This window comes from Anabrus simplex, chromosome 5, assembly GCF_040414725.1.
Source record: "Anabrus simplex isolate iqAnaSimp1 chromosome 5, ASM4041472v1, whole genome shotgun sequence".
NCBI lineage: Eukaryota > Metazoa > Arthropoda > Insecta > Orthoptera > Tettigoniidae > Anabrus > Anabrus simplex.
In genome coordinates, this window is record NC_090269.1 from 241,580,195 (window position 1) to 241,607,074 (window position 26,880).

General features: G+C 39.1%; 2 protein-coding genes and 1 pseudogene across 4 annotated transcripts in view; 2 read left to right on the forward strand and 1 right to left on the reverse strand.

The window, feature by feature from the left end:
* The window catches only part of LOC136873943 (glutathione S-transferase 3, mitochondrial), a 116,855-nt gene extending 113,517 nt beyond the window's left edge, over positions 1–3,338 (reverse strand). The window contains exons 1-2 of one of the 3 annotated variants that reach the window (XM_067147319.2): positions 3,128–3,319; positions 2,916–3,039 (exon numbers count right to left, since the gene is read on the reverse strand). In XM_067147319.2, coding sequence (XP_067003420.1) covers positions 2,916–2,917 — 2 coding nt within the window. In that variant the 5' untranslated portion in view covers positions 2,918–3,039; positions 3,128–3,319. Of the gene's footprint in view, positions 1–2,915 lie in introns of all 3 variants that reach the window. The other 2 variants (XM_067147320.2, XM_067147318.2) reach the window with 2 other exon arrangements.
* Positions 531–1,962, forward strand: LOC136874235 (squamous cell carcinoma antigen recognized by T-cells 3-like; annotated as a pseudogene).
* A 214-nt stretch (positions 3,339–3,552) lies between the features above and the next one.
* Positions 3,553–26,880, forward strand: part of LOC136873945 (sodium/hydrogen exchanger 8) — a 52,070-nt gene continuing 28,742 nt past the window's right edge. Inside the window, exons 1-2 of the mRNA XM_067147321.2 lie at positions 3,553–4,845; positions 24,326–24,637. Of these exons, the coding sequence (XP_067003422.1) occupies positions 3,627–4,845; positions 24,326–24,637 (1,531 nt within the window). The 5' untranslated portion in view covers positions 3,553–3,626. The remainder of the gene's footprint in view (positions 4,846–24,325; positions 24,638–26,880) is intronic.

Consider the following 26,880-nt stretch of genomic DNA (forward strand, 5'->3'; position numbering starts at 1 on the left):
TCACTTGAGGATGTTCGTCCACCCTTCCTGAAAATCATGTAGACAGTCTTTTCGATGTTTACCTGCAATTCATTTATATCTGCCCACTTCTCCAGTGCATCCAGTGCTTTTTGTAGCTCTTTAACATCGTGTGATCCCAGAACCATATCATCGGCATATAAATACGTGGTTACTTCGTTTGTCACCTCTTTTATCGCTTGGACCACATCATAGGTAGCTACATTAAACAATAGAGGACTGAGAGGGTCACCCTGTAGAACGCCATTTGTCTGCGTTATCTCCCTCGATGAGGTTATATTGTCTGAGATGATGACAGTGTTATTTATCAACATGTTATGGATCAAAAGAGTGAGCGCCTTGTCCTCTACAAGAGAATCTAGTTTCGACGATATGATGTTTCTTTTAAGATTATCGAAGGCCTTGGAGAAATCTATGAACACTGTGTGAAATTTACCCTTTGGTAGTCTATTGTTATTTCGTTTAGGATAGGACTTTGTACGTGTTTTTAAATGTATTCTTTCTTACATATTATGTTCATAATTTCCAACCAGACGTCTGGTTTAATTTTCAGTCAGGGCCGCGACAAAGTGGCGACCATGTGGCTCGAGTACATCTCTCTGGAAAAGTGCTACGGAGACACGCATTTGAGGCGCTTATTCCAGCGAGCTCTCGCTTCGGTCCAGGATTGGCTTGAGAGCATCGGAGAGGCTTGGCTCAACTTCGAGAGGGATGAGGGCACTTTGGAGTCTTTTGAGGCGGGTGAAGCTAAATATAAGGCAAGACTGAAATTTGTGCAAGACCTTCGCAAGAAGCAAGAAGCAAGCAGCCAAGGAGGCAGAGGCTGTGGGAAGGGAGGAGCGAAGAAGACAGCTCCAGCATCATCAAGACCCTCGCAATCAGGGAGGAGGCAAGAAGAGAGACACAGCCAAGAGGAAGCTGGAAGATGGTGGAAAATGGGCCTCTGTGGCAGCAGAGTCAGTTGTAATTCCCCCAGGCCAGCCTCTGCCACCGAAGGTCGAGCCTGCAACGATTGCCAAGGAAGAGCCTCCTCAAAAGAAGGCTAAACCGGAGGAGAAGTCAGAAGGTCCCCACGGAGTGACGGTGCCCCACGACCCGGCTAAAGACAACTGCACTGTGTTTGTTAGCAATCTGGACTACTCGTTAGAAGAATCCACGGTGCGAGAGCAGTTTGCGGATGTCGGAACCATCACGGACCTTCGAATGGTGAAAGATTTCAAGGGATGGTTCAAAGGCTTTGGCTACGTTGAGTTCAGCTCACCGGCCAAAGCTGCGGAAGCTTTGAAGAAAGACCATCATCCGATCAATGGTCGACCCATGTATGTATCGAAATGCGATCCTGACAAACAGACAAGGAAGCCTGGCTTCAAGTACAGCACAGATTTGGAGAAGTCGAAACTCTTCATAAGAGGATTACCTCTGACAACGACGAAGGAGGAGCTCGAGGAACTGTTCAAGCCATTCGGCAAGTTGAAAGATGTCCGCATCGTTACGTATCGAAACGGACATTCGAAGGGATTGGCGTACGTTGACTTTCACGACGAGGCTACAGCTGCCCACGCACTAATCAAGACTGATGGTATGACCCTGGGTGACCGCACAATATCCGTTGCGATCAGTAAACCACCCGAGAGAAAAGGAGGGCCCGCTGCTGCTGCCAGCGCTGCTCCTGTTCTGTCCCTCGGTGGTGGACCTAAAGAAACTGGACCGCGTGGTCGGAGTAGGACACAGATGTTCGTTCCCAGTTCCATTCAGAGGGCAAAGTTGAGCAATGCAGCGACAAACTTCACAAACACAATCCCGTCTAGCACTGCGGCCAGCACTGCCAGATCGACTCCCTCCCCTACGACCAACGGCGACAGCAAAGGAGCTTCCGACAGCGACACTCCCAAGCTGATGAGTAACGCCGACTTTCGTGCAATGCTGCTCAATAAAATGAAATAAAGGAGTACTTTTTTCCTATTATTATACATTTTCCTTCGTCCACCTTCCCTGCTGGTATCCTTGATTTCATTTCTTGTCCTGTGCTTCGATATAGTTTTGTTTAGGGAGCAGTTTGGGCAACTACCAAGTGAGAAACATGTCTCCATTTTAACAATGTTTAACTAAAAATGTTAACATCCTGTAATGTATTGAATAGGTTGGAGTCCAATAAATTCTCTTATATTATTATTCATCAGATCTCGCGTGCAAGCAGAGACAAGTCAATTTAAGTATAATTTAATTATAAAATCCAGACCAGAAATTCAATCAATCTATCACCACTAATCTGGATTTACGGCTTTCACCCAGGTGGCAGATTTACTATCAGTTATTTAGCTAGTCTTTTCTCAACTATTTTTTAAAATAATTTGCTTTACGTCGCACCAACACAGATAGGTCTTATGGCGACGATGGGACAGGAAAGGCCTAAGAGTGGGAAAGAAGCAACCGTGGCCTTAATTCAGGTGCAACCCCAGCATTTGGCTGGTGCGAAAATGTGAAACCACAGTAAACCATCTCCCGAATGCAAGCTCACAGCTGCGCGCCCCTAACAACACGGCCAACTCACCCGGTTTTATCTGATTAATGATTTCAAACCAGTTGGATCATCTCCCTTGTTGATAAATTATATACGAGACTAACTGTCGAGACTTACAGACATTCACATATTGTTAAGAACTTGAGCATTTATTCTGAAAAGCGAAGTAACACAGAAATTCCAATATACATGATGCCTACTGATTTTTATGGACTTAACATCAAGTCGTTCTGTACACCAAACAATTACTGGCGTATTAAAAAGCTGATAATTCGATCTTCACACCATTCCTGCCAATAAACATACGATAGGGCCTACCTAACCATACAAATGGATTAGATAGACATTACGAATTAAATACTAAAACCTTACTCACATGATTTTGTGGCTGAAATGATGTAATACGTTGCAGGCAGGTGAATACTGCTTTTTATCTCCACACTCGAAGTAAGGTAAATAAGATTTTAAAATCTACTGCAATATAAACATCCAGTAGATAACTAAAATAAACAAATCGCCTGTTAACAACTGAATATTCACATCAGGGTCGACAAACTAGCTATCAAGATCCTGATAGTGATAACAAACCTATGAGATGCAGAAAGAACAAACATTCACGAAAGCTTCTTCAGCACTCTTGTCCACAACTGCAACAATGTAACTTCAACCGACTTATATACAAATTTCGAAGCTGAAAAATATCTTAATCACAATTACTCAGCACATTTTACTATTACTGATGCAAGAAATGAATTATGTGCCGCAGGCCTGAACCGATGATTCAGCGAATTGATTTCAAATACAAAGTTAAAGCTATATACATTATATAATTGTTCGTCTGCCAGACCTATTAAGCTTGACAGAAAACCAAAAAAGTATATCAATGCCGCATAATTCTGCGATTCTGACCTTTTGGGAAGTCAGAAAATATTATGTAATCATATAATGTTGGTACAATGTTGGCGGCACTGTTGCCGGAAAAGTTTTGTCACGAACTCACAGCTGATATGTTATGGCTGTGACTTGCCTGTAAGAAGTCTTCTCCACATTTATTTTCACTTTGTCTTCGTTACTTTGATCTTCAGATATGCGTGTTTTAATCAGTAGAATTCATTGGCCACCATCTTTTTCTTTTGATGGAATTTTAATATTTCTGTTTTTCTGTGTCATTTTCACATCTGCTACCTCTTCCGATGTTCTGCAGAAGACTAACTTTAATCTTCTTTCTGCGGGAATCGACGCAGTATCTGAGGAGATAAATAAAAGAGAAACCCCGAATAATGTACAGCAACCTGAAATTAGCGAGAAAACGTCGTCGCTCAAGAATGTGTCGACTGCAAATGATGCTGGTAAAATTTCACAGCCAGTTACGTCCACCGAATCAAGCAATATCACTGTAAACACAACTTCTGCTGTAGCTGTCAACCAACCACCCTCAAATGTCACTAATATCGCCTCCTCATCAACTACCCCTCTGCCAGCTGAACCTGTGTTGCCAGATAAAGGGTCTGCAGAAGAAGAGCACAATAGTTCAATGTCTATATTTTTTGTGCTGTGTGTTCTAGCTTTGGGTATTTTGTTGATCCATTTAATGTTACAGACAAATTTTCAGTATTTACCAGAGAGTGTAGTTATTGTCTTCCTTGGTGCATTAATTGGACTTATTATCAATTTAATGTCCAATCAGAACATTGCTAACTGGAGGAAAGAAGAAGCATTCTCTCCTACAGCTTTCTTTCTGGTTTTACTGCCACCAATCATTTTTGAATCTGGATACAATCTCCACAAAGGAAACTTTTTTCAGAATATAGGTTCTATCCTTGTATTCGCTATCCTTGGAACCACAGTTTCTGCATTAATAATTGGAGCAGGTGTTTATCTTTTAGGATTGGCCAAAGTTGCATACCGCTTGAGTTTTGCAGAGAGTTTTGCTTTTGGGTCCTTAATCTCTGCTGTGGACCCTGTAGCCACTGTTGCCATCTTCCATGCTATGGATGTTGATCCAGTTCTTAACATGTTAGTATTTGGAGAGAGCATTTTAAATGATGCTGTTGCAATTGTGCTGACGACAACTATTCTTGAATCCAACAACCCAACTATGACATCTTCAGAGGCTGTGATAACAGGTTTCAACAGATTCTGCCTGATGTTTTTTGCATCAGCAGGAATAGGTGTTGTGTTCGCTCTTATCAGTGCATTACTATTGAAACATGTTGATCTACGCAAAAATCCATCTCTGGAATTTGGAATGATGTTGGTTTTTACATATGCACCATATGCTCTTGCAGAAGGCATTCATCTCTCAGGTAATGGAATATATTATGACACAACTTTATCAGTATTCTCCTTGAAAGCAGATGCTTACTTTGGTGTGCATGAAATTGAATAATAATAATGTTATTGGTTTTACATCCCGCTAACTATTTTTTTTAAGGTTTTTGAAGATGCAAGGTGTCAGAATTTTGTCTTGCAGGAGTTCTTTTACATGCCACTAAATTTACCAACTCAGGCTGATGGTATCTGAGCACCTTCAAACAGAGTGAGTCAGGATTGAACCTGTCAAATTGGGCTCAGAGGACAACGCTCTACCACTTGAGCTACTCAACCCAGCACATGAAGTAGATAAAACAAAAATCAGTATATATATATATCTTCTTATTAAAATACTTGACATAGCAGAATTCAAAAATATATTGTGTAGGTCAGCAACCAAAACCTGTTTACACAAGAATTCTATAAAGTGAAGTGTTATTATTTATTCACTTAAAATAAATCTGTCAGGTTGTAATAAACTGGAGATGGGAGTACCTGAGTAGGCCTACCGGTACTGAAGTAAGAGGATAAAGCTGAGAAGTGAGTCTCCCAAACAGTTTACCATTTTAACACACGTTTCATTTTGAGCTGTCAGACAATTCTTTGAACTGGATAGTTCATAATTATGCTCAAGAATTACTGGTAAATAAGCTTTATTTGTTGATCAGTCCAATAGTAGGTTTCTCAATATAGTAATTGTAAACTTATATTATGTTAGGTACAAATTGTTACCTAGAAGCAGCTGTTGGGTATTTCTTGATGTGACCCTCTTGCATTATGCTCCTATTTCAGTAATTGAACATTTCTCATAAACAACAAATAGGCTACTGTAGTTGGCAGTGTACTTCATATATTCAGGCAGTACCAAGCAAAGTGGCTGCATGGTACAGGCTGTATACCTATAAGCGTGCATTCGGGAGATAGTGGGCTCAAACCCCACAGTCAGCAGCCCTGAAACAGAGTGAGTTGGCCACGCAGTTAGGGTTGCATGGCTGTGAGCTTGCTTTCGGGAGATGGTGGGTTTGAATCGCACCGTTGGCAACCCTGAAAATGGTTTCCCATTTTCACACCAGGAAAATGCTGGGGCTGTACCTTAATTAAGGCTACGACCTTCCCAGTCGTAGCCCTTTCCCATTAAAAAAAAAAAAAAAGCCCTGGAGATGGTTGTCTGTGGTTGTAGGTGCTGTACCATAATTAAAGCACAGCCAATTCTTTCCCAGTCCTAGTGTTTTCTTACTTCATCATTGTCAAAAATTTATCTTGAGTTAGTGTGATGTGAAACCATTTGAAAAATCATATTCAGGAACTAATAACTTATGAAAATAAAATTGTTAATTTGAACAGTATTGACTTATATGATGATGATGATGATGATGATGATAACTGACTTAACTCAGAATGCTGTAAATGATGACATTTATTAACACAGAGTGAATTTGTGAATCATGATTATAGAGAATTTAAACTGTGTTTAATGGTGTTTTTGTTTTTGTTTTTGTTTTTTTTTGTTTTTTTGAGGTTCCTGATAACTTGTTTGATTCAGACAGCAGCAGTTTAATACCCTACTGATCTGTCCTGATTGTATGGGTCTAGGAAAATGAATGTTTTGACACTCAGACCGTTAGAGTGCTGCCAAATCCTCTGGTTGAACCCTCCACTAATCCCTTCTTGATTTGAACTTATTAAGTTACCAAGCAACACATTCCTTCATTGTAACCATTTTTCAAAGAATCTGTTACCTCATGTTACCAAAATATTTGCAGCAGACCTCTTTATATTTGAATAGAGTAATGACAAAGCAATACACTAATATATTTTTGCCTCTGTTGAATGCATCAGTAGAAGAAATGTTATGTTGACAGCTTTTGTCTTAAAGCTAAGTTAGATTAGCTGTCATTCAGACATTTAAACTCAGACTTCAAAAGTTTAGTGGCCGAAGGGAAGGGGGATCATCCATCAGGTGAGCAAACTTATAGAAATATTGAAAATTTTGAGTATTTTGACGCGACATGTGGCGATTGCCCTAAATGCAGATCAGTAGTGATTGATTGATTGATTGATTGATTGATTGATTGATTGATTGATTGATTGAATGATTGATTGATTGACTGATATATCTAAATAAAGTATCTTCCATTATAAATAGAAGCAAAATCAATATTGAAAATATATGTTGGTGTGTGTTTAGAACTACTCAAACAAAATTTAATAATGTCAAAATTCTCTCAGAGTTTATTTTATTCAGGATAGTTCCATCAAACGAGGGGAACCTAGTGGCTTGTGAACTTAACGGTTTAAACAGTACTTACCCTTCTGGAGGGACATATAACCTTGGAGTTCACTGAGCCTACATCAGAAATGAGAACCAAGTTAATTCCTGGAGACAGGCAGCCAGGCAGAGAGCTAACCACGCTATCCCAGTTAGTGCCAAGGTCCAGATAGTGGAAGCCTTTTGGCTTGTTTGGAGGTGGATTTGCTTTGGTACTGTCAAATCATCTCCATGCTTGCCGCATGTTGTGTGGTGCAAAGGAAAGCATTCTAGCCCACACACACCGAGTATGAGCCATTATCAAAAACCATCAACCATTACAAACTAATAGATCTGATAGAAAAAATAACCATTAATAAAACTTAACATACTGAAGCAAGTGAAGGAAATGTTCCCTGTTAGCCTGCAGACATGCAACAAAAAATTGATCATGCAATGAGAGAAGAAATTACATTGAAGATCTAGGAGCCTACTCGTAGTAGTGGAACCTTGAGTGAAGTTGTTACCTGACTGTAATTTAAGGCCATTAACTACTTTCTTATGTTTCTTGTACATCAATTTTCCTACATTCCTGTGAATGGTGTTGAGTGCAGCATTTAACAGTATATATCATCATCAATTCTCCACTCTTCTTTTGCTGACTTGCTAGACCTAACACATTCAAAGGATTTTCCGTCGGGGTGAACTCCCTTAGCCTTTCATAATACCCTACTTTATCTACAAGGCAGCACGTTGAGTACTGTAGAGCCTCTTCAGACTTCAATGTCACTTTGGCACGGGGCCTATATGAGATTGCTACTATAAGCAAAATTATCACAAAATAATTTATTACTATAAGCAAAATTATCACAAAATAATTTGTATATTATCACCACCTATTCAATATATGCCACGTGTTACGTGGTTGAAATTTACATAATACTATATAAACTTCTCAGGGACATGTTTTTCCCCTTCTTAAGGGCATCATCAGCCTGTAGGCAACCTTAAGGTCAAATGTCTGAAACCTTGTCTATCCATACATAGTTTACAAAGAAAGTCCCATTACACATTACAAACCTCTTAACATTAATATGCTACAATTATACTATAAAAAGATGTCACATTACACTATGAGTATCAGGAATTGATGGTAACTTGAACACATGAAAATTAAAAACTTATTGGTGCTGGTCAGTCTACATTCTAAATAAGTCCAAAGCTAAAAATGGATCCTCTTCATAGCAACCTGCAGACCATTGAAATAGCAGCAGTCTTGAGTAAAGAGTACCTGATCGTGATAAAATCAAAGTCAATTAATTATAAACAACAGCTGGATGTTTAACAGTAAATTGGATAAGATTGAGTATTGTTAGTAAGATCTTGTAATTATAAAAATATACGATCGTATGTTTTCTGCTGTGTGAAGCAGTGTCAAGATGCCAAGTTGAGGCTGCTGCTTAATTGTGCAAATATGCCCTTGGCGTTACGAACAGTCATATGTGAATAATCTTTCTTGTTGATGTGATTATTATCCTTAGAGAGGGATATTGTTCATCGAGGTTGTGCTAGGTAGATCTGACTGTTCCGGCTGTGAAAAAATTTTAAAAATAAATAAAAAAGACTCTACTAACTCTGTTCAAAGAAAACTGAAACAAATACTTAAAATCATTAATTTCATCCGTAATGATAATGAAATATCAGGCTTAGTTAATATGAATCCAAGACTACCGACAGCAAGGGCTTTGCCTAAGATACACAAACCCGACACACCTGTAAGACCAATTATTAACTTTAAAAACAGCCCTACCTATAAAACTTCTAAATTTATTAATAATTTCTTAAAAAAGCACTACACATTCCAAAGTCAAACTACACTTAGAAATTCAATAGAATTTTGTAAAATTATTGAGAAGACTAAATTAAAACCATCTTTCACCTTGAATTCATTCGACGTTACCAATATGTATTCTACCATCCCCACGAAGGAAACCCTAGACATAATTAAGAACAACTTAAGGACACATAAGGAACTTAGTAACCATGAAATTAAAAAAAATTATGCTGCTCCTAGAATTTACCCTTATCAATAATTATTTTTCCTTCAATAACACAGTACAGTGAAACCTCAGAATGCGAGTAACTTGGTCTACGAGTGTTTTGCAAGGCGAGCAAACATTTTAAATAAATTGTAATTTGATAAGCATGTGAGATTCCGCAATACGAGCGTCACGTGTGCCTACGTTTTCTCCTCCTCTGTTTGTTTGTTGAATGGATGAACAAGGTCTTTGGTCCTGTAGTGAAGAAATACCTTTCAGAAAATAATCTGCCGCTCAAAGTCTTGCTGGTTATGGACAATGCTCCTGCTCATCCTCCAGGCCTTGAGGACGACTTACTGGAGGAATTCGAGTTCGTTAAGGTTAAATTCCTTCCTCCCAACACTACTCCAGCCTATGGATCAGCAAGTCATTTTGAACTCAAGAAGCTATACACCAAAGCACTATTTCAGCGATGCTTCAAAGTGACCGAAGAAACAAACCTCTGAGAGTTTGGAAGAAATCATTTCTCCATCGTGAACTGCCTGAAGATCATCGATAAAGCCTGGGATGGAGTCAACAAGAGAACTCTTACTTCCGTTTGGGGAAAGCTGTGGCCTGACAGTGTTCCTGGATATGACTTTGAGGGGATTGTTGGTGACAATAAGCCACCGATTGTCGATGAAATTGCGTCCGTAGGGAAGCCTATGGGGCTGGAGGTGAATGACGGAGATATTCAAGGGCTGATGGAAGAACATAGCCAGGAAATGAACACCAACGAACTGATGGACCTGCATCGCGAACAACAGGAGGAGGTTATCGAGATCTCGTCCGGGGAAGAGGAGGAGGAAAAGTCAATCTAATCTCTCACTTCAACTGAGATTCGGGAGAAGTGCAAAATGTGGGAAACGGTGCAAGATTTTGTAGAAAAACACCACCTGAATAAGGCTGGAGCAGTGCGAGCAATGAATTAGTTCAAATGCAAATGCATTTGTGTGAATCATCAATACGGATATGAAGCTCATAAATTACGAATCAGTTCAATGGCAATGCAATGTCACGTTTTCATGAAAAAGAGCCAAAAGCAACAGCCATTGGACAGGTTCCTTGTTAAAGTTGCACGAAAAGAAAACAATTCCAGTGAGCCAACAGATAGCAGTGATTCCGTTAGTGAAATTCGTGCTACACAGTAACTCTTCTCGAGTCATCTCTCGTCTCCCTCACACCAACAATGATTTTATTGTAAGGAAAAGTGCACTTTAATTTGTTTTACGTTATATTTTGTTTTAGAAATGGTATGCGAATAAATATTTTTGTGTTGTGGATGAATCACCTGCGTTTCAATTGTTTCTTATGGGAAAACTTGCTTTGATATACGAGTGCTTTGGATTAACGAATTATGCTCATAATCCAAGATTCCACTGTATATCAACAGAGAGGTCTCCCAATGGGATCCCCAGCATCAGGTATCCTTGCAGAAATATACATGGGTCATTTAGAAAAACATAAAATTTTAAATGAAGAAAAAGGTATTATCTTCTGGCTAAGGTTTGTTGATGACTTTTTTGCAATTATTGATGAACAGATCACTAGCAGCGCTAATTTAATAGATCAAATTAACAGTTTAGACCCTTTCATAAAATTCACATTAGAAACGGAGAACAATAAAAAAACTAAATTTCCTGGATCTAACCGTTGAAAGAAAAGAAGAAAATTTATCCGTTTCAATCTTTAGAAAACTGACCCAACTATAAATACCATACGAAGAGATTCATACGATCCTTTTTAAGCGTGTTAAATAGAGCCTTTAACATCCCCTTGTCCAAAAACGATCTTCAAAAAGAAATTAATCTCATTTACAAAGCTATAGGCAACAGGTACACAAAACACTACATAGATAGATTACTAAATAAAATAAAGAATAAACCTCAAACACAGCTGATAAAAGAGCATAAAAAGAAAAACTTTGCTGCCTTCACATATAATAATGGAAATATTTACCAGATTACTAATATTTTTAAGAGACTTAATTTCAAATTAGCCTTTTGCACTAATAACAAATAATCAGCATTTAATTTTCAATTATCAAAGCATTGCAAATTATAAGAGATATTCAAATTCCGGGATATATAAACTTAAGTTTTCAAATTGTGCCAATTCTTACATTGAGCAAACAGGACGCAATTTCTTAGTAAGATACCAAGAACATGTTAATGCTGAGAAACATAGGAAATACTCGGCCGTGAGTCTACATATGACTGAATATAAACACAATTTTACGACAATAGAAAAAGACTTGACCATTTTGCGAACATTAAATAAAGGTAAATTAATTAATATTCTGGAAAATATTTATATTGAGAGAGATCAGAAACAAAACCCTAGCCAGAATATTAATGAAATAACAGAGAATATCATTATATTGCTAGAAGAGTCTACCAAATTGGATTTATATAGGAAAGCCATCAAAAAGGATCCGGAAAAACATCTAACACGCTTTCTCTCCGTTAGCTCCACCCTACACAGCATTCCCCCTACTTTCCCTACACCCCCTACTTCTCCTTTCTGCTTCCCCTTGCCTACCGCAAACTCAATTAAATTGAAATAACAAATAACGTAGTTCAACCTATTCAATACAAGTCAATAAGAAATGTAGTGTTACATTCCTATTTAATTATAAGCGGAAATGGTACTGGTTTCGGCCCCAATCTGGGTCATCAGCCAAATGAAATGCAAAAACAATGCATAGGTAAATAAGAAATTAAAGAATGAGTCTTTCACAAAAACAGTTGAAGAAGCAATATAAGATAATGGGGATTGGCACTGCGCGATGTTAAATCGTAAAATCTAGAAGAAGTAGAAGGTCAGTCACTTATATGAAGTCAGGCGCAATCTTCTGCATAGTAGCACAACACATGCAAAGTTCGGCATTGTGTCTCAAAATATTTACGAGAAGAGGTGAACAGTTAAGTGAGCCAGCCTGCATATACTATCAGGCGCGAAGTCACAACACAATTTAATAAATATGAAGTCCCAAAATTGTGTAGAAGTCGAAGATGAGTAGCTTGATTGAAGCAAATTGCTAGCTTCTGAATGTCCTGCACTGTGCTTTCAAATGCCAACGGAACTTGGTGAATAGCTTAATGATCCAGTCTGTAACTAGGATCTTGTAGATTCTTTAGAACAGTTGACATGGTGTGGGTTACTGTAGTCATGTCCTAGTTCGTGAACCATGGGCAATGGTTGAGTGGCCTAGTAAGTGGTCCTGAGAGTCGGGATACCAGTTGCTATGGAATGGGAGTGGGCATCTTGCACATATTCTGAGTCATGGTCCTCCTTGTGCTCAGGCGGCTAGGACTATACAATTCACCGGTGGTCCATAACACGTTAGAGGAGAGATCCTCACTTGGACTATGTGTATGTAGGGTAGCATCCTGCTTCATGAATCTACCAAGCTCAGAACATTTTAAGCAAGCCTCGGACCTATGGGAGTAACGGAGTCAAGGGACTCCTTGGGAACAACTTGGCGAACGAAATGGAATTCGATGGGGAGCTATCAATAGTAATGGGGCTTATGTAAGAAAGAAAGAAAGTAGAACTGGCTGAGTCATCAAAGAGGATACATCTGGATGTGCTAGGAGTAAGTGATATTCGGGTAAGGGGAGATAACGAGGAAGAGATAGAGGAGATTATACAGTGTACTTGACGGGTGTTAGAAAGGGAAAGGCAGAGTCTGTGGTAGGGCTCTTTATCAGGAATATCATTGCACGCAACGTAGTTTCTGTTAGGCACATAAATGAGCGAATGATGTGAGTAGATTTTTCAGTTGGAGGAATTAGGACTAGAATTGTCTCCCTGTATTCTGCATGTGAGGGTGCATATGAGGATGAGTGACATTGTGGTCAGGGTCAACAGCAAGGATATACCGGGCGAGTTGGCCGTGCGCGTAGAGGCGCGTGGCTGTGAGCTTGCATCCGGGAGATAGTAGGTTCAAATCCCACTATCGGCAGCCCTGAAGATGTTTTTCCGTGGTTTCCCATTTTCACACCAGGCAAATGCTGGGGCTGTACCTTAATTAAGGCCACGGCCGCTTCCTTCCAGCTCCTAGGCCTTGCCTATCCCATCGTCGCCATAAGACCTATCTGTGTCGGTGCGACGTAAAGCCCCTAGCAAAAAAAATAAAAAATAAAAAATAAACAGCAAGGATAGAATAGTGCTAATGGGCGATTTCAATGCGAGAGTTGGGAATAGAACTGAAGGATACGAAAGGGTGACTGGTAAATGTGGGGAAGATATGGAAGCTAATGGGAATGGGAAGCGTTTGCTGGACTTCTGTGCTAGTATGGGTTTAGCAGTTACGAATACATTCTTCAAGCATAAGGCTATTCACCACTACACATGGGAGGCTAGGGGTATCAGATCCATAATAGACTATATCTTAACAGACTTCGAATTCAGGACATTTGTTAGGAATGTACGAGTTTTCCAGGGATTTTTCAATCATACAGACCACTATCTGATCTGTAGTGAACTAAGTATCTCTAGGCCTAGGGTAGAGAAAGTGAAATCTGTCTGCAAACGAATAAGGGTCGAAAATCTCCAGAATGAGGAAATTAGACAGAAGTACATGGATATGATTAGTGAGAAGTTTCGAACAGTAGACAGTAAGCAGGTTCAGGATATAGAAAGTGAATGTGTGGCATACAGGGATGCTGTAGTAGAAACAGCAAGGGAATGTCTAAGAACAACTGTGTGTAAAGATTGGAAAAGGCGAACATCTTGGTGGAATGATGAAGTGAGAGTAGCTTGTAAACGTAAAAAGAAGGCTTATCAGAAATGGCTCCAAACAAGGACCTAGGCAGACAGGGATTTGTACGTAGATGAAAGAAACAGAGCGAAACAAATACTTGTTGAATCCAAAAAAAAGTCGTGGGAAGTTTTTGGTAATAACCTGGAAAGGCTAGGTCAAGCAGCAGGGAAACCTTTCTGGACAGTAATAAAGAATCTTAGGAAGGGAGGGAAAAAGGAAATGAATAGTGTTCTGAGTAATTCAGGTAAACTCATAATAGATCCCAGGGAATCACTGGAGAGGTGGAGGGAATATTTTGAACATCTTCTCAATGTAAAAGGAAATCATCCTGGTGATGTTGCGAACAGCCAAGCTGATGGGGAGGAGCAAAATGATGTTGGTGAAATTACGCTTGAGGAAGTGGAAAGGGTGGTAAAAAAAACTCCATTGTCATAAAGCAGCAGGAATAGATTAAATTAGACCTGAAATGGTGAAGTATAGTGGGAAGGCAGGGATGAAATGGCTTCATTGAGTAGTAAAATTAGCATGGAGTGTTGGTAAGGTACCTTCAGATTGGACAAAAGCAGTAATTGCACCTATCTATAAGCAAGGGAACAGGAAGGATTGCAACAACTATCGAGGTATCTTATTGATTAGTATACCAGGCAAAGTATTCACTGGCATCTTGGAAGGGAGGGTGCAATCAGTGGTTGAGAGGAAGTTGGATAAAAACCAGTGTGGTTTCAGATTTTCAGTATGCGCCAGGTAATTGAAAACTGCTACGAGAGGAATAGGCAGTTGTATTTATGTTTCATAGATCTAGAGAAAGCATACGACAGGGTACCGAGAGAAGTGATGTTCGCTATACTGGGGGAATATAGAATTAAAAGGTATATTATTAAAATCAATCAAAGGCATTTATGTTGACAATTGGGCTTCAGTGAGAATTAATGGTAGAATGAGTTCTTTGTTCAGGGCACTTACAGGGGTTAGACAAGGCTAATCTTTCACCTTTGCTGTTCGTAGTTTACATGGATCATGTGCTGAAAGGTATAAAATGGCAGAGAGGGATTCAGTTAGGTGGAAATGTTGTAAGCAGTCTGGCCTATGCTGACGACTTGGTCTTAATGGCAGATTGTGCCGAAAGCCTGCAGTCTAATATTTTGGAACTTGAAAATAAGTGCAATGAGTACAGTATCAAAATTAGCCTCTCAAAGACTAAATTGATGTCAGTAGGTAAGAAATTCAACAGAATTGAATGTCAGATTGGTGATACAAAGCTAGAACATGTTGATAATTTCAAGTATTTAGGTTGTGTGTTCTCCCAGGATGGCAATATAGTAAGTGCGATTGAATCAAGGTGTTGTAAAGCTAATGCAGTGAGCTCGCAGTTGCGATCAACAGTATTCTATAAGAAGGAAGTCAGCTCCCAGACGAAACTATCTTTACATCGATGTGTTTTCAGACCAACTTTGCTTTACGGGAGCGAAAGCTGGGTGGACTCAGGATATCTTATTCATAAGTTAGAAGTAACAGACTGAAAGTAGCAAGAATGATTGCTGGTACAAACAGGTGGGAACAATGGCAGGAGAGTACTCGGAATTAGGAGATAAAAGCTAATTTAGGAATGAACTCGATGAATGAAGTTGTACGCTAAATCGGCTTCGGTGGTGGGGTCATGTGAGGCGAATGGAGGAGGATAGGTTACCTAGGAGAATAATGGACTGTGTTATGGAGGGTAAGAGAAGTAGAGGTAGACGATGATGATTAGACTCGGTTTCTAACGATTTAAAGATAAGAGGTATAGACCTAAATGAGGCCACAACACTAGTTGCAAATCGAGGATTCAATTCACAGAGGCTTGCAGACTGAACGCTGAAAGGCATAACAGTCTATAATGATAATGTATGTATGTATGTATGTATGTATTGTTTTTGCATTTTATTCGGCTGATGATGACCCAGATTGAGGTTGAAACCGATACCACTTCCGCTTATAATTAAATAGGAATGTAACACTACATTTCTTATTTACTTGTATTGAATAGGTTGAACTACGTTATTTGTAATTTCAATTTAATTGTGATACAGTTCAATACGGAACATCATGAAAAATTTTTATCTTTAAATACTGCAAGCTCCTCACACACGTACAAACTCAGTCAGTTAACAACATGGCATAAGGGAGGATGCTAAACACAACACGACCGACCTCACCAATATACATTCTTACAAGGTTTTCTCCTTTAAGATACCACCCTTATTTAAATTCTTTCTCGTTTCAGACTTTTTTCTACAGTCTAACCATAGCGAATAGAAGGAAGAAGTGTGATCACTCCCCTAGTTCATCGGTTCCTCTGCTAGGCCGCTCTCCCAGCAGTATTTGAGCTTGAGCTTATAAGTCAGCATACGAATAAAAGACAATTATTGCATGCAAAATATTATGCTTTTGCTTACCATTCCAGAAGTCAGTTGTCAGATAATTTTGATAGCTTCCGGGTAGACTTTGTGGTCTTAGAAGATTTCAGTTCCTTTCTCATCTGCCTTGTTACAAAATAAAATCGACATTTCATCTAATGTAACACAAGTTTAGGGATAATGTCTGCAACATGGTCATTGCAGCATCCTAATTCTTTTGAATTAATAGTTATACTGTGCAAACTGTCCAAACACTCGTAAAATATATCGCCCCATAGACTATTTTCACAGGAGAGTTTTTGTTACACTACACTTTCAACTTGCACGAACTCATTATAAACTGCTCTTGAAGGATGGTTGAGGAAAGTGCTGTCAGTGCTGTATATATTGCTATAGTCCCTAATAAACGTGAGGGCTGCAGCAAGTATTTCTTCTGCAGGCTTTCCGTGAAGCAGGCTGACACATTTATGACATTTTGTGACCTTGGATACATTGCGTACTATATTCCTCCTAGATAATAAATCAAACACTCCTCTGCAAGACTGCGGCTATCACAGTTAATTAGACCTAAATTGTTTACCCAGTCCAGTAAGAGGTCATCCATGTTCTCAGTGAAGTCTAGGGCTTGTCTTATTTTCTTTTGTACATTTTCTACTACAGCCTTATTTGTCTCTCCTGTCTTCTTAGCCAGTGTTCTCATTTGATTGACGAATGATGTCAATGTCAGTTCAAATATGGGCTCACAATTACTACCCGATGACAGGGCAAGTTTGGTTGAGATATAAATAGATTGCAACATGTGTAAATTAAGAAAATCTATTGTTGAAGGGTGGTCATCACAACTTACTGAGTGTAGTATAGTGCCGTTCTAGTGGATCTTGATTAAATTTGGCTGTGAGCACATGTCAGAAACCATTATTCCATAAATACTCGAACACCTGTATGGTGCTCTCAATTGTTACTCAGGGATTCAAGAGTTCTTTCTGAAGCAAAAGTATTATTCTTCCCACTGAGGTTATCTCTCCATTTTATTAAGGTTTGATGCGCTATTGAATCTTTATAAAGAGCCCCTTCCGGTATAGACGTATTTAATACGTCTATTAGGATGTTTAATTCCCTTGTGAACGTTTTTGTCAGTTCGCTGTCTTCAAATCCTTCCGTGTTTATCTGTTTAAAGAACTTTATGCCATTTGCAACAGAATTACTAAATAACTGAAAAGCAAGTCTCACGTTCATGCAATGAAATGAAGTGGGGTCTATATGTGCAGACATTAGCTTTTGGCAAACTTTCAAACCTGCAAACTTATGGCAGTTATCCATTTCAAAAACTTGTTGATAGAATTTAAAGTCCACAACTTCATTATTGTAATAGACTTGCCTTTTGTCGTGAAAATTATTTCTGATGCACTTAATTATATGTACAGCATCTGAAAAACCCCAAAGTCTCCTACTAGAGTCAAAGGGATTAGAAATAGAGCACATAACCTTCCCTTATTTTCCATTTATTCCTAAACATTTTCACACCTTTTTATTAGACTGACTTCCATCTGAGGTGAAACCTATAATTCTGGTGCCAATTTGCTCCAGTTGTAAGACCACCTGGATTAAAATTCGTGACAAAATATCAGCAGATGTGGAATTTCGGCTTGCATACACAGCAGCGGGTTGAACCCAATTATTCAATAGGGGCACAAACACGAATACTAACGCATGATTTGAGAGTTTATTTTTCCCATGTTCTTGGATGTGTTCTCCTAAATTTACGAATCTATCACCTTTTAATGAGTTGGTGTTAAACTGACATCTCTCAGTTTTACTTCCTCATATGTGAGAATTCCTGTACGATTGTTTTCACTCTTCTCATCGCAGAAATAGTTCTCAATAGCACTAATGGCATGGGTGTTCACCCCGTAAGGGCACTTAAGACCTTTAACTAATTTTCGCAGGTGAGCCTCCGACAGAAGGGGAAGCATGTCATGCCTTAAACAGTGTCTATAGCCCTTAGGTGATTTAATTTTAAATAAGAGACTATCTAAAAGGAATTCATTATCATATCTCATTCCTTTCTTATTTCTTAGCTGACATTTTTTTTAGCATGGTGTCAATAATCACCTTTTGCTTTCTGCTTAATGTCGGCTCACTCGAATAATTTGGCTGTAATTTGGAATCTCTTAGTTGTTTTTCTAGCAACAAAATCTTAGCATTAGTTATTTTCAATTTATTGCGGATAGTCATTATATTACGTCCCTGTCTCTTTAGTTTGTTTCTAAGTGACCTTATTGTCTTTTTAGCTGTGTATGAATCTATCTCATTTCTTTTATCACTCTCAGAAAAAGCATCAAAATTTAATTCGCAGTGAGGCCTGTGTGATTTGTTTCTTGAACTTTCCTCTGTCTTTGGAGGCTGTCTTTTTTAGGGTGATTTTCGTTTGTTTAATTGTTTTGTGAGATATTGTGGCAAACTGGGGAATATATGAGGGACAGCGCCAGTTTTCAGTTTAATTCTATCTCTAGGAATTTCTACCTGTTTGCCTTGTATTACTAATGAATCTGATTTAACAATAAATTCATCAGAAAAATGTGAATCGCACACATAACACTTATCAGAAAGCTTTTTGTCCTTTCTGGGAATTGCCTTTTCCCATTTTGAAAATTCTGCTTAATTTTTAAGTGGTTTGAAGAAGTGTTTACCTTTCGTAGTTTTGTAGCCAGACCTAAATCCTGGAATGAAGCAAGTAGGCATTTTTTCCTCGTCGGTATTTTTGTAAATTTTATAAACTCGGCACTATATTTACACTAAATAAAAGAATACCATCACCAAATCACACGCTCTTCACTTTCACTTAACAATAATGCATGACAATTAAGTTTTATGCCTTCACAGAACAACACTACCGAACACAACCATATTACAACTACAGATAGCAATGGTGCTGCCCCTAGCGGACGATTCATCACAGTCCCTATACTAGCCAACAGGAACAACTTAAGAGCTCACACTTTCTCTTCTACTCATTATGGTCTAACTTTAAATTCAACTTCGCAAGAGTTGCCCCGACAATCATATTTTAAGAAAATCTCTTATATTCTTAATTTTACGTTCAAGATTCAACAATTCTCCAGCCTAAAAAGAAGACCCCTTATGTTGATTTTATTCGTTAACTTGGACATTGACTTGTTCGAAAATTTTAATCCAACATGAATGAACATTTTATCTGATCATCTTATCATAATCATCACAAGTGTTTTATTTGTCTTGTTAGTTTTTGTTAAATCTTTTAGCTGAAGATGTTCCATCATTGGAACGAAACATGTTCTATTTAGTGCTATACTCAGAGATTAAGCTGGATTATGTTATGTAAATAATAAAGTATGTATAAGAAACTGACAAGTATTGGAAGGTGGGAATCTCCTAGTAACATAACCTTAGTTGTGTTGAGCCAATACGGGACAGAACATGAGATTTATAAGCTCCTCATATGTATATTTTTTTGCATTAGTGTACTTTCGTCCTTCGTCAGTGAGGTCCAGTATCTCCTGAGTTATCCATTCATTCTTAGTCGATCTTTCCTTTCTTCATAACTTTTCTTCAACAGCCTTACTGATCTCATTCTTCACGACTGTCCATTCTTCCTGTACTGTGCTTCCTTCAGCCTTTTTATTTAGTCCTTGTGTTACATGTTCCTTGAAATAATCCCTCACAATATTTTCTTTCAACATGTCTGGATCCCATGTCCTTGCATTATTTCCTTTCTTCAATTTCTTCAACTTCAGATGGCATTTCACGACCAACAAGTCCACGTCTGCTCCTGGGAAAGTCTTGCAATCCAACACCTGTTTTCTGAATCTCTGCCTAATCGTAACTGAGTCTATTTGATGCCTTCCAGTGTCTCCAGATCTTGTCCATGTATACAGTCATCATAATAAAAGTAGTAATAAAAATAATCTAAATGAGGTTTAAAATAGAATTGTATCAAATTTAAAAATATTAAATTAGAGTCACAATATAAATGGTTGTGATGCAAAATTAACATAATTGAAGTAAATTTGGTAATTATAAAGAACGCTGTTGTACACGGAACAAGCCTGTCTGGTGACCATAATTGTTAAGGCATCAAGTTTGTATGATCTAAGACCGTGGTTAGCTCTTGTGTTGGTTGAAGCAGATTTCACCGTCAGAATGTCAGCTGGTAGGGTAAGAAAGGTGGTGGTATACCATTTCTAATCATTAGATTGCTTGCCAAAAACCTGGATTCAATTCCAAACATCTCTGTAGTGCTTATATGGGCTGAGAGCATATGATGCTGGTGATGGTGATTCGTTCATCGAAGGAAGACATTAAGCCTTGTGCAGACCCCTTGGTGCAATTTGACAGGAATAGGCTATGTGCCGGAACCAGTTTTCACCCACTCTCTTCCTATTATCATATATCATGTCATTAACTCCTCTCAGGAGATTGATCCTAGGAAGGGCATCTGGTCATAAAAATTCACTACGAAGGTTCATCTCACTTCATAACCAACCCTGTAGAGAAACGGGACAAGGGTTGCATACTGTCCTACACAGAGCTCTGGTGTTTTTATTTGTAAGAACACCACACATTGAACAAGAACTGTGATGTGGTAGACAAATGTAAAAAAGGACATGGAGATTGCCAATTTACTGCCAGTGGCAACATACTACCATGCAACGTGATGCTGCATTATAGGGAGACCCGACACCATATGAATTGGGAGAAGACAAAGGAAGGGGAAAAATATACTTTCAAGATACTGAAGTATTGCCTTCAGTATAGAGAAATAAAATTAAGAAGAGGAAGAAAATGATGTATAAATGGAGAGGGGAAATGATGATGAATAGGAAGGAGGATGAGTTTTAAGATCATGACTAGATGACATACAGTGGAACCTTGAATTGTGAGCATAATTCGTTCCGGCAACATGCTTGTAATCCAAAGCACTCGTATATCAAAGCAAGTTTTCCCATAAGAAACAATTGAAACGTGGATGATTCGTCCACAACACAAAATTATTTATTCACATGCCATTTCTGAAACAAAATATAACTTAAAACAAATTAAACTGCACTTTACCTTTCAACAGAATCATTGTTAGTGTGAGGGAGACGAGAGATGGCATACTGTGTAGCACGAATTTCAACAAAGGAATCACTGCTATCTGTTGGCTCACTGGAATTGTTTCCTTTTCGTGCAACTTTAACGAGGAACCTGTCCAATGACTGTTGCTTTTGCCTCTTTTTGGGTATTTCATGAAAATGTGACATTGCATTATCATTGAACTGATTCATCACTCGTACTGCTACAGCGTTATTCGGGTGGTGATTTTCTACAAAATTTTGCACCGTCTCCCGTATTTTGCACTTCTCCCGATCTCAGTTGAAGTGAGAGATTCCATCGACTTTTCCTCCTCTTCCCCGCACGAGATCTCCTCCATAACCTCTTTCTGTTGTTCACGATGCAGGTCCATCAGATCGTTGGTGGACAGTTCTTGGCTATGTTCTACCACCAGCTCTCGAATGTCCACGTCATTCACCTCCAACCCCATAGTCTTCCCTAAGGACACAATTTTAGCGACAATCGGCGGCTCGTTTCCACCAACAATCCCCACAAAGTCGCGTCCAAGAACACGGCCAGGCCACAGCTTTCCCCAAGCGGAAGTGACAGTTCTGTTGGTGACTCCATCCCAGCCTTTATCGACGATCTTCAGGCAGTTCACGAAGGGGAAGTGATTTCTTCTGAACTCTCGGAGGGTAAGGTTTGTTCCTTCGGTTACTTCGAGGCATCGCTGAAATAGTGCTTTGGTGTATAGCTTCTTGAAGTTTGAAATGACTTGCTGATCCACAGGCTGGAGTAGTGTTGGGAGGAAGGAACTTAATCTTACGAACTTGAATTCCTCCAGTAAGTCATCCTCAAGGTCCTCAAGGCCTGGAGGATGAGCAGGAGCATTGTCTATAACCAGCAAGACTTTCAGCAGCAGATTATTTTCTGAAAGGTATTTCTTCACTACAGGACCAAAGACCTCATTCAACCATTCAACAGAGGCGCAGGGGAGGGAAAAACCTAGGCACACGTGGCGCTCGTATTGCGGAACCTCACTCGCTTATCAAGTTACAATTTATTTAAAATCTTTGCTCGTCTTGCAAAACACTCGTAGACCAAGTTACTCGCATTCCAAGGTTTCACTGTATTCATGTTTTCATGTAGAAATAAGGAAAAGAAAATGGGGATAGATAGGACACTCGCTTAGAAAACAGGATGGAGCAATTGAAAAGTCTGTCGTAGGATGGAATCCAAAAGGAAAGATGAAGTGTGGAAGACCTAGGAACACTTAGAAATGAATAGTTATAGAGGATTTGATTGGAATTGGGAAAACATGGGCTGAAGTAAAAAAACCTGTCTGCAAAATGTATCGAGTTGAGAGCTTTCCTAGATGCCTTTTGCTCCACAATAAGAAATAGGAGTGAGATTTTTTCTTTTAGATTTCCTAGCATTTCAATGCAGTCACTTTTAAAAGCTGAGGTTGCTAGACATGCCTCCTGACAACCATTGGATTTTAGTGTGGGTTGTAGTTCCCTGCATGGGAAGGGATAAACTCAAGGTAATGTAGGATTGAGTATTTTTGTTATGGTCTGTGTAGAGGAGCTCGAGGTGATCATGGAAATAGACTGGCTTTCAGAATATTATTATGCAGAGAGCAAAAAATGTGAAGTGCATGACGTTCTTGCAAGCAAAGCCACCTCAACTGCATGTACAACGTGAGTTAGTCAGCTTAACAAAGCCCACGTATAAATCAAACACAAGCATCCTGAGCACACTGCACTAACTAAAATGAGGCAATGCAAGTGATTCAACTAATATTTTACCTTTCTATCTTTTATTTTTCTATACACAGATACAGTGGGGCAGATCAGGATATATGTTTATACAATATTGCACCTAGATTTCTTATCTTATACTGTATAAAAGTGCTATATATGGACTATTAAGACATGTGGGATCAGGCAGCAAAACTGCTGTGGACTCTAGTATATTTGAGTTGCACCTTTTTAGCCTCTTCTGTGTGCAGAATCTTTGGGAGCCAGACCAATGTTAGTGATTCCTTCTCTGTTTGGTTAGCCATTGGACATTTCTGAAAGCTGCCTTTTCCGCTTCACTCACCATACTAAAGTTCATCTTCTCCCCTAAGTAATTATGTGGAGGTAATCATATTTTGTTTCTCAGTATTTTCAGTTTTGCAGATTATTTGCGGTTATATTAGTCAGGATTAGCTCTGTCAAAAAGCAGCCATGACATAAAATGTTCGGCTAATTTAAAGTAAGTTTCGTTTGAAATGTTTCAAAATAAAGCTGACCGTTTTTAGAATATCGGCAGAAGTCCACTTCAAACACCCTCTTAGGCCCCTTCCCCCTGTGAGTGGAGGTGGTAGAATACATCCATGGTATATCCCCTACCTGTCATAAAAGGTGACCAAAAGGGGGACCAGGGGCTATCAGCTTGGAAACGGGTTGGTGAGCACATTCCTGCTAGCTGAGTATGGCATTGCTTCCACTTCGTTGTGCCAGTCTCCCTGCTTTCATCTTTCCTATTGACCTCCCTTGATCAACTTATTCTCTTTCAATCCTGATGGTTTTGAGGTGTAGGGAGTCTTTAATTTTCATGCCCTTTCTGGTCCTTTCCTTTCCTTTTGCCGGTGCCTTCATTGTTCGAAGTGTCGGACTTCTTCCATTTTCCCTCTGGTTAATGTTAATAATAGAGTATGGTTACCCAGTTGTACTTTCTCTTAAAATAACCGTCACCACCACTCGTAGTCTCCTTTCTCCTGCTAATACCGCAACAGCTTCTGGCTCAGTATTTTTAGCACAATTGTAAAATGTATGCAGAGTTTCATAAATATATGCCTTGCCATTGAATACTTGATAAATTATTATTGTTTGAAATAACTAATTTTTGGTATATTATTTGTAGGTATCATGGCCATTCTGTTCTGTGGCATTGTTATGTCTCATTATACTCACTACAACTTGTCGACTGTCACCCAAATAACGATGCAGCAAACTATGAGAACCTTGGCCTTCATAGCTGAAACCTGCGTATTTGCATACCTGGGCCTGGCAATCTTCAGTTTCCGTCATCGCTTGGAGCTGGCACTTGTGGTGTGGAGTCTTGTCCTTTGCCTTATTGGCCGTGCTTGTAACATATTTCCTCTTGCAGTTCTTTGTAATCGATTCAGAGAGCATCAGATCACCAAGAAGATGATGTTCATTATGTGGTTTAGTGGTAAGTGTAGTTTAAGAAGCTCACCAAAATGAAAAGCTTATACATTTCAATATTATCATGAAAACATTAATATCTGCCATTTCCCGGTCTAGAAAACCAAGAATAACGACTAGGAGGATACGTCATGCTGACCACACAACACCTCATAGTCTGCAGGCCTTCGGGCTGAGCAGCGGTCGCTTGGTAGGCCAAGATGGGGTTGTGCCATGAGGAAAATTGCCATTTATGTGAATAGTATCAATTGTCCAACTCCTTGGCTGAATGGTCAGTGTTGAGACCTTAGGTTCAGAGGGTTCCAGGTTCGATTCCTTCCAGATTAGGATTTTAATCACATCTGAATAATTCTTCTGGCTTGGGGACTGGGTGTGTGTGTTGTCCTGACACTCTGCTCATCATATTCAGAAAACACAGTACCAATTAACACAGAAATACACAATAGTGATTACATCCCTCCGTATAAGGTTGGTATCAAAAAGGGCATCCGGCTGTAAAACAGAGCTAAATTCACATGTGCGACACAATTGGCACCTGCAACCCCACAGGTGTGGGAAGAAAAAGAAGAATAGTATCAACTATAGCTACAGAAATATTTACATCGATCATAGAGTTCATTCTCTATCAGTAAAGTTTGTTGTAAATTTTCTTGATAGAATATCTGCTAAATATTAGAACAAGGTAGCTTCAAAATGTAAGGCAACAAGAGCTCACAGAGAAGGCTGATATAAGGATACACATTAGTAGGGCACCACCAGTTACCATTTTGTGATGGATGTAGTAATGTTTCATCTATCTCTTGGCACAGGCCTGAGTAAAATGTAGCTTCCACCAAAGTCCAAGTTTCATTCATGCCTGTGACAGTATGAAAGTTGCTAAAGTATGGGTGATGCTGAGTGATGACATTCAGAGCACAACTGGTATATATGAGTGTTATGAAAGGTGCTACTCAGAGGGCTGGTTTTTCTGCATCAGCATTTTATGGCCCAGTGAAGAAAGCAGTGACAAACTGCCTCACTCCTCGTCCTGCTTAGTTTGCCTTATTTTGGGACCACATCAATTTTTGTGGTTTCCCTGTTACTACACACCCATTGGTGGTGCTATTTGAGGATCCAACCGACCGACTGACTATTCTACATACTCACCATTATTGACCAAGCATTTGTTCCAATGGTACACCAAGGCATTGATGCCGGTATGGAAGAAATCTGCATGCAATCCCCGAAGCCACTTCGTGATGGCTTGCTGAATGCTTGCATGCCTGGAATCGTGGTTGAGAGAAGGGGTGGGTAATAGAGAAGTATTTCCAGAAGGGTACACAGTCTATCGTAGAGACCGAGAAGATAAAAAGAGAGGGGGTGTTTATTCTGGTGAAGGAAACTTACTGTTCACATGAATGGTTTGCCGATGAAAGGGATGAAATATTAGGGATAAAATTACTGTAGTTTGTGATAATATGAAGGAGGTGGGAATTATAGGAACATACAGGCCTGGAAGAGAGGAAAGAGACATGGAAATATTTGAGAAAATAATAGATTATACTCATAAAAACAATAATAATGATATGGTAATAATTGGGAGAGATCTAAACTTGCCTGAAGTTGAATGGAATGGAGCTGCAAGTGAAGCCCATGAACAGAAATTGGCAAATAAGTTAATTTGGGAGGGAGGATTTACACAAGTAGTACAAGAACCGACTCATCTCAATAACTTACTAGATGTATTCTTGGTTAAACCATGGGAAATTGTTGATAAAACTGAGGTAATTGAAGGAATAGGTGACCATAAGGCTGTAATAATGGATGTAGGACTGGTACCAAAAAGGCTTAATAAGAGGGTCACACAAGACAAGAAATTGTACAGAAAAACTAAAGTTGATGAATTTGGGACTTACCTTAAATCACAATTCAGTTGTTGGATAAGTGGAGGGATTAATGTGGATACACTTTGGGCTAAATTTAAAGGAATCATTTGGGAAGGAGAGGAGAGATTTGTACCTGTTAAGAAGGGTAAACATGACCTCAGACCCTGTTTATTATACAAGGGAAATAAGAAAATTAAAAAGAAAATGTAGAATAGTAAACAGGAAAATCAAAGAGGGTAGGGAGAGGAGGGAAACTAGAAAACAGCTAATGAGGGAACTGAATAGAGTGAAAAAGGAAGCAAAAGAGAATTATATGAATGGCATACTTCAAGAGGGTAATGACCACAAAGGGAAATGGAAAAGGCTGTATTCATATATCAGGAAT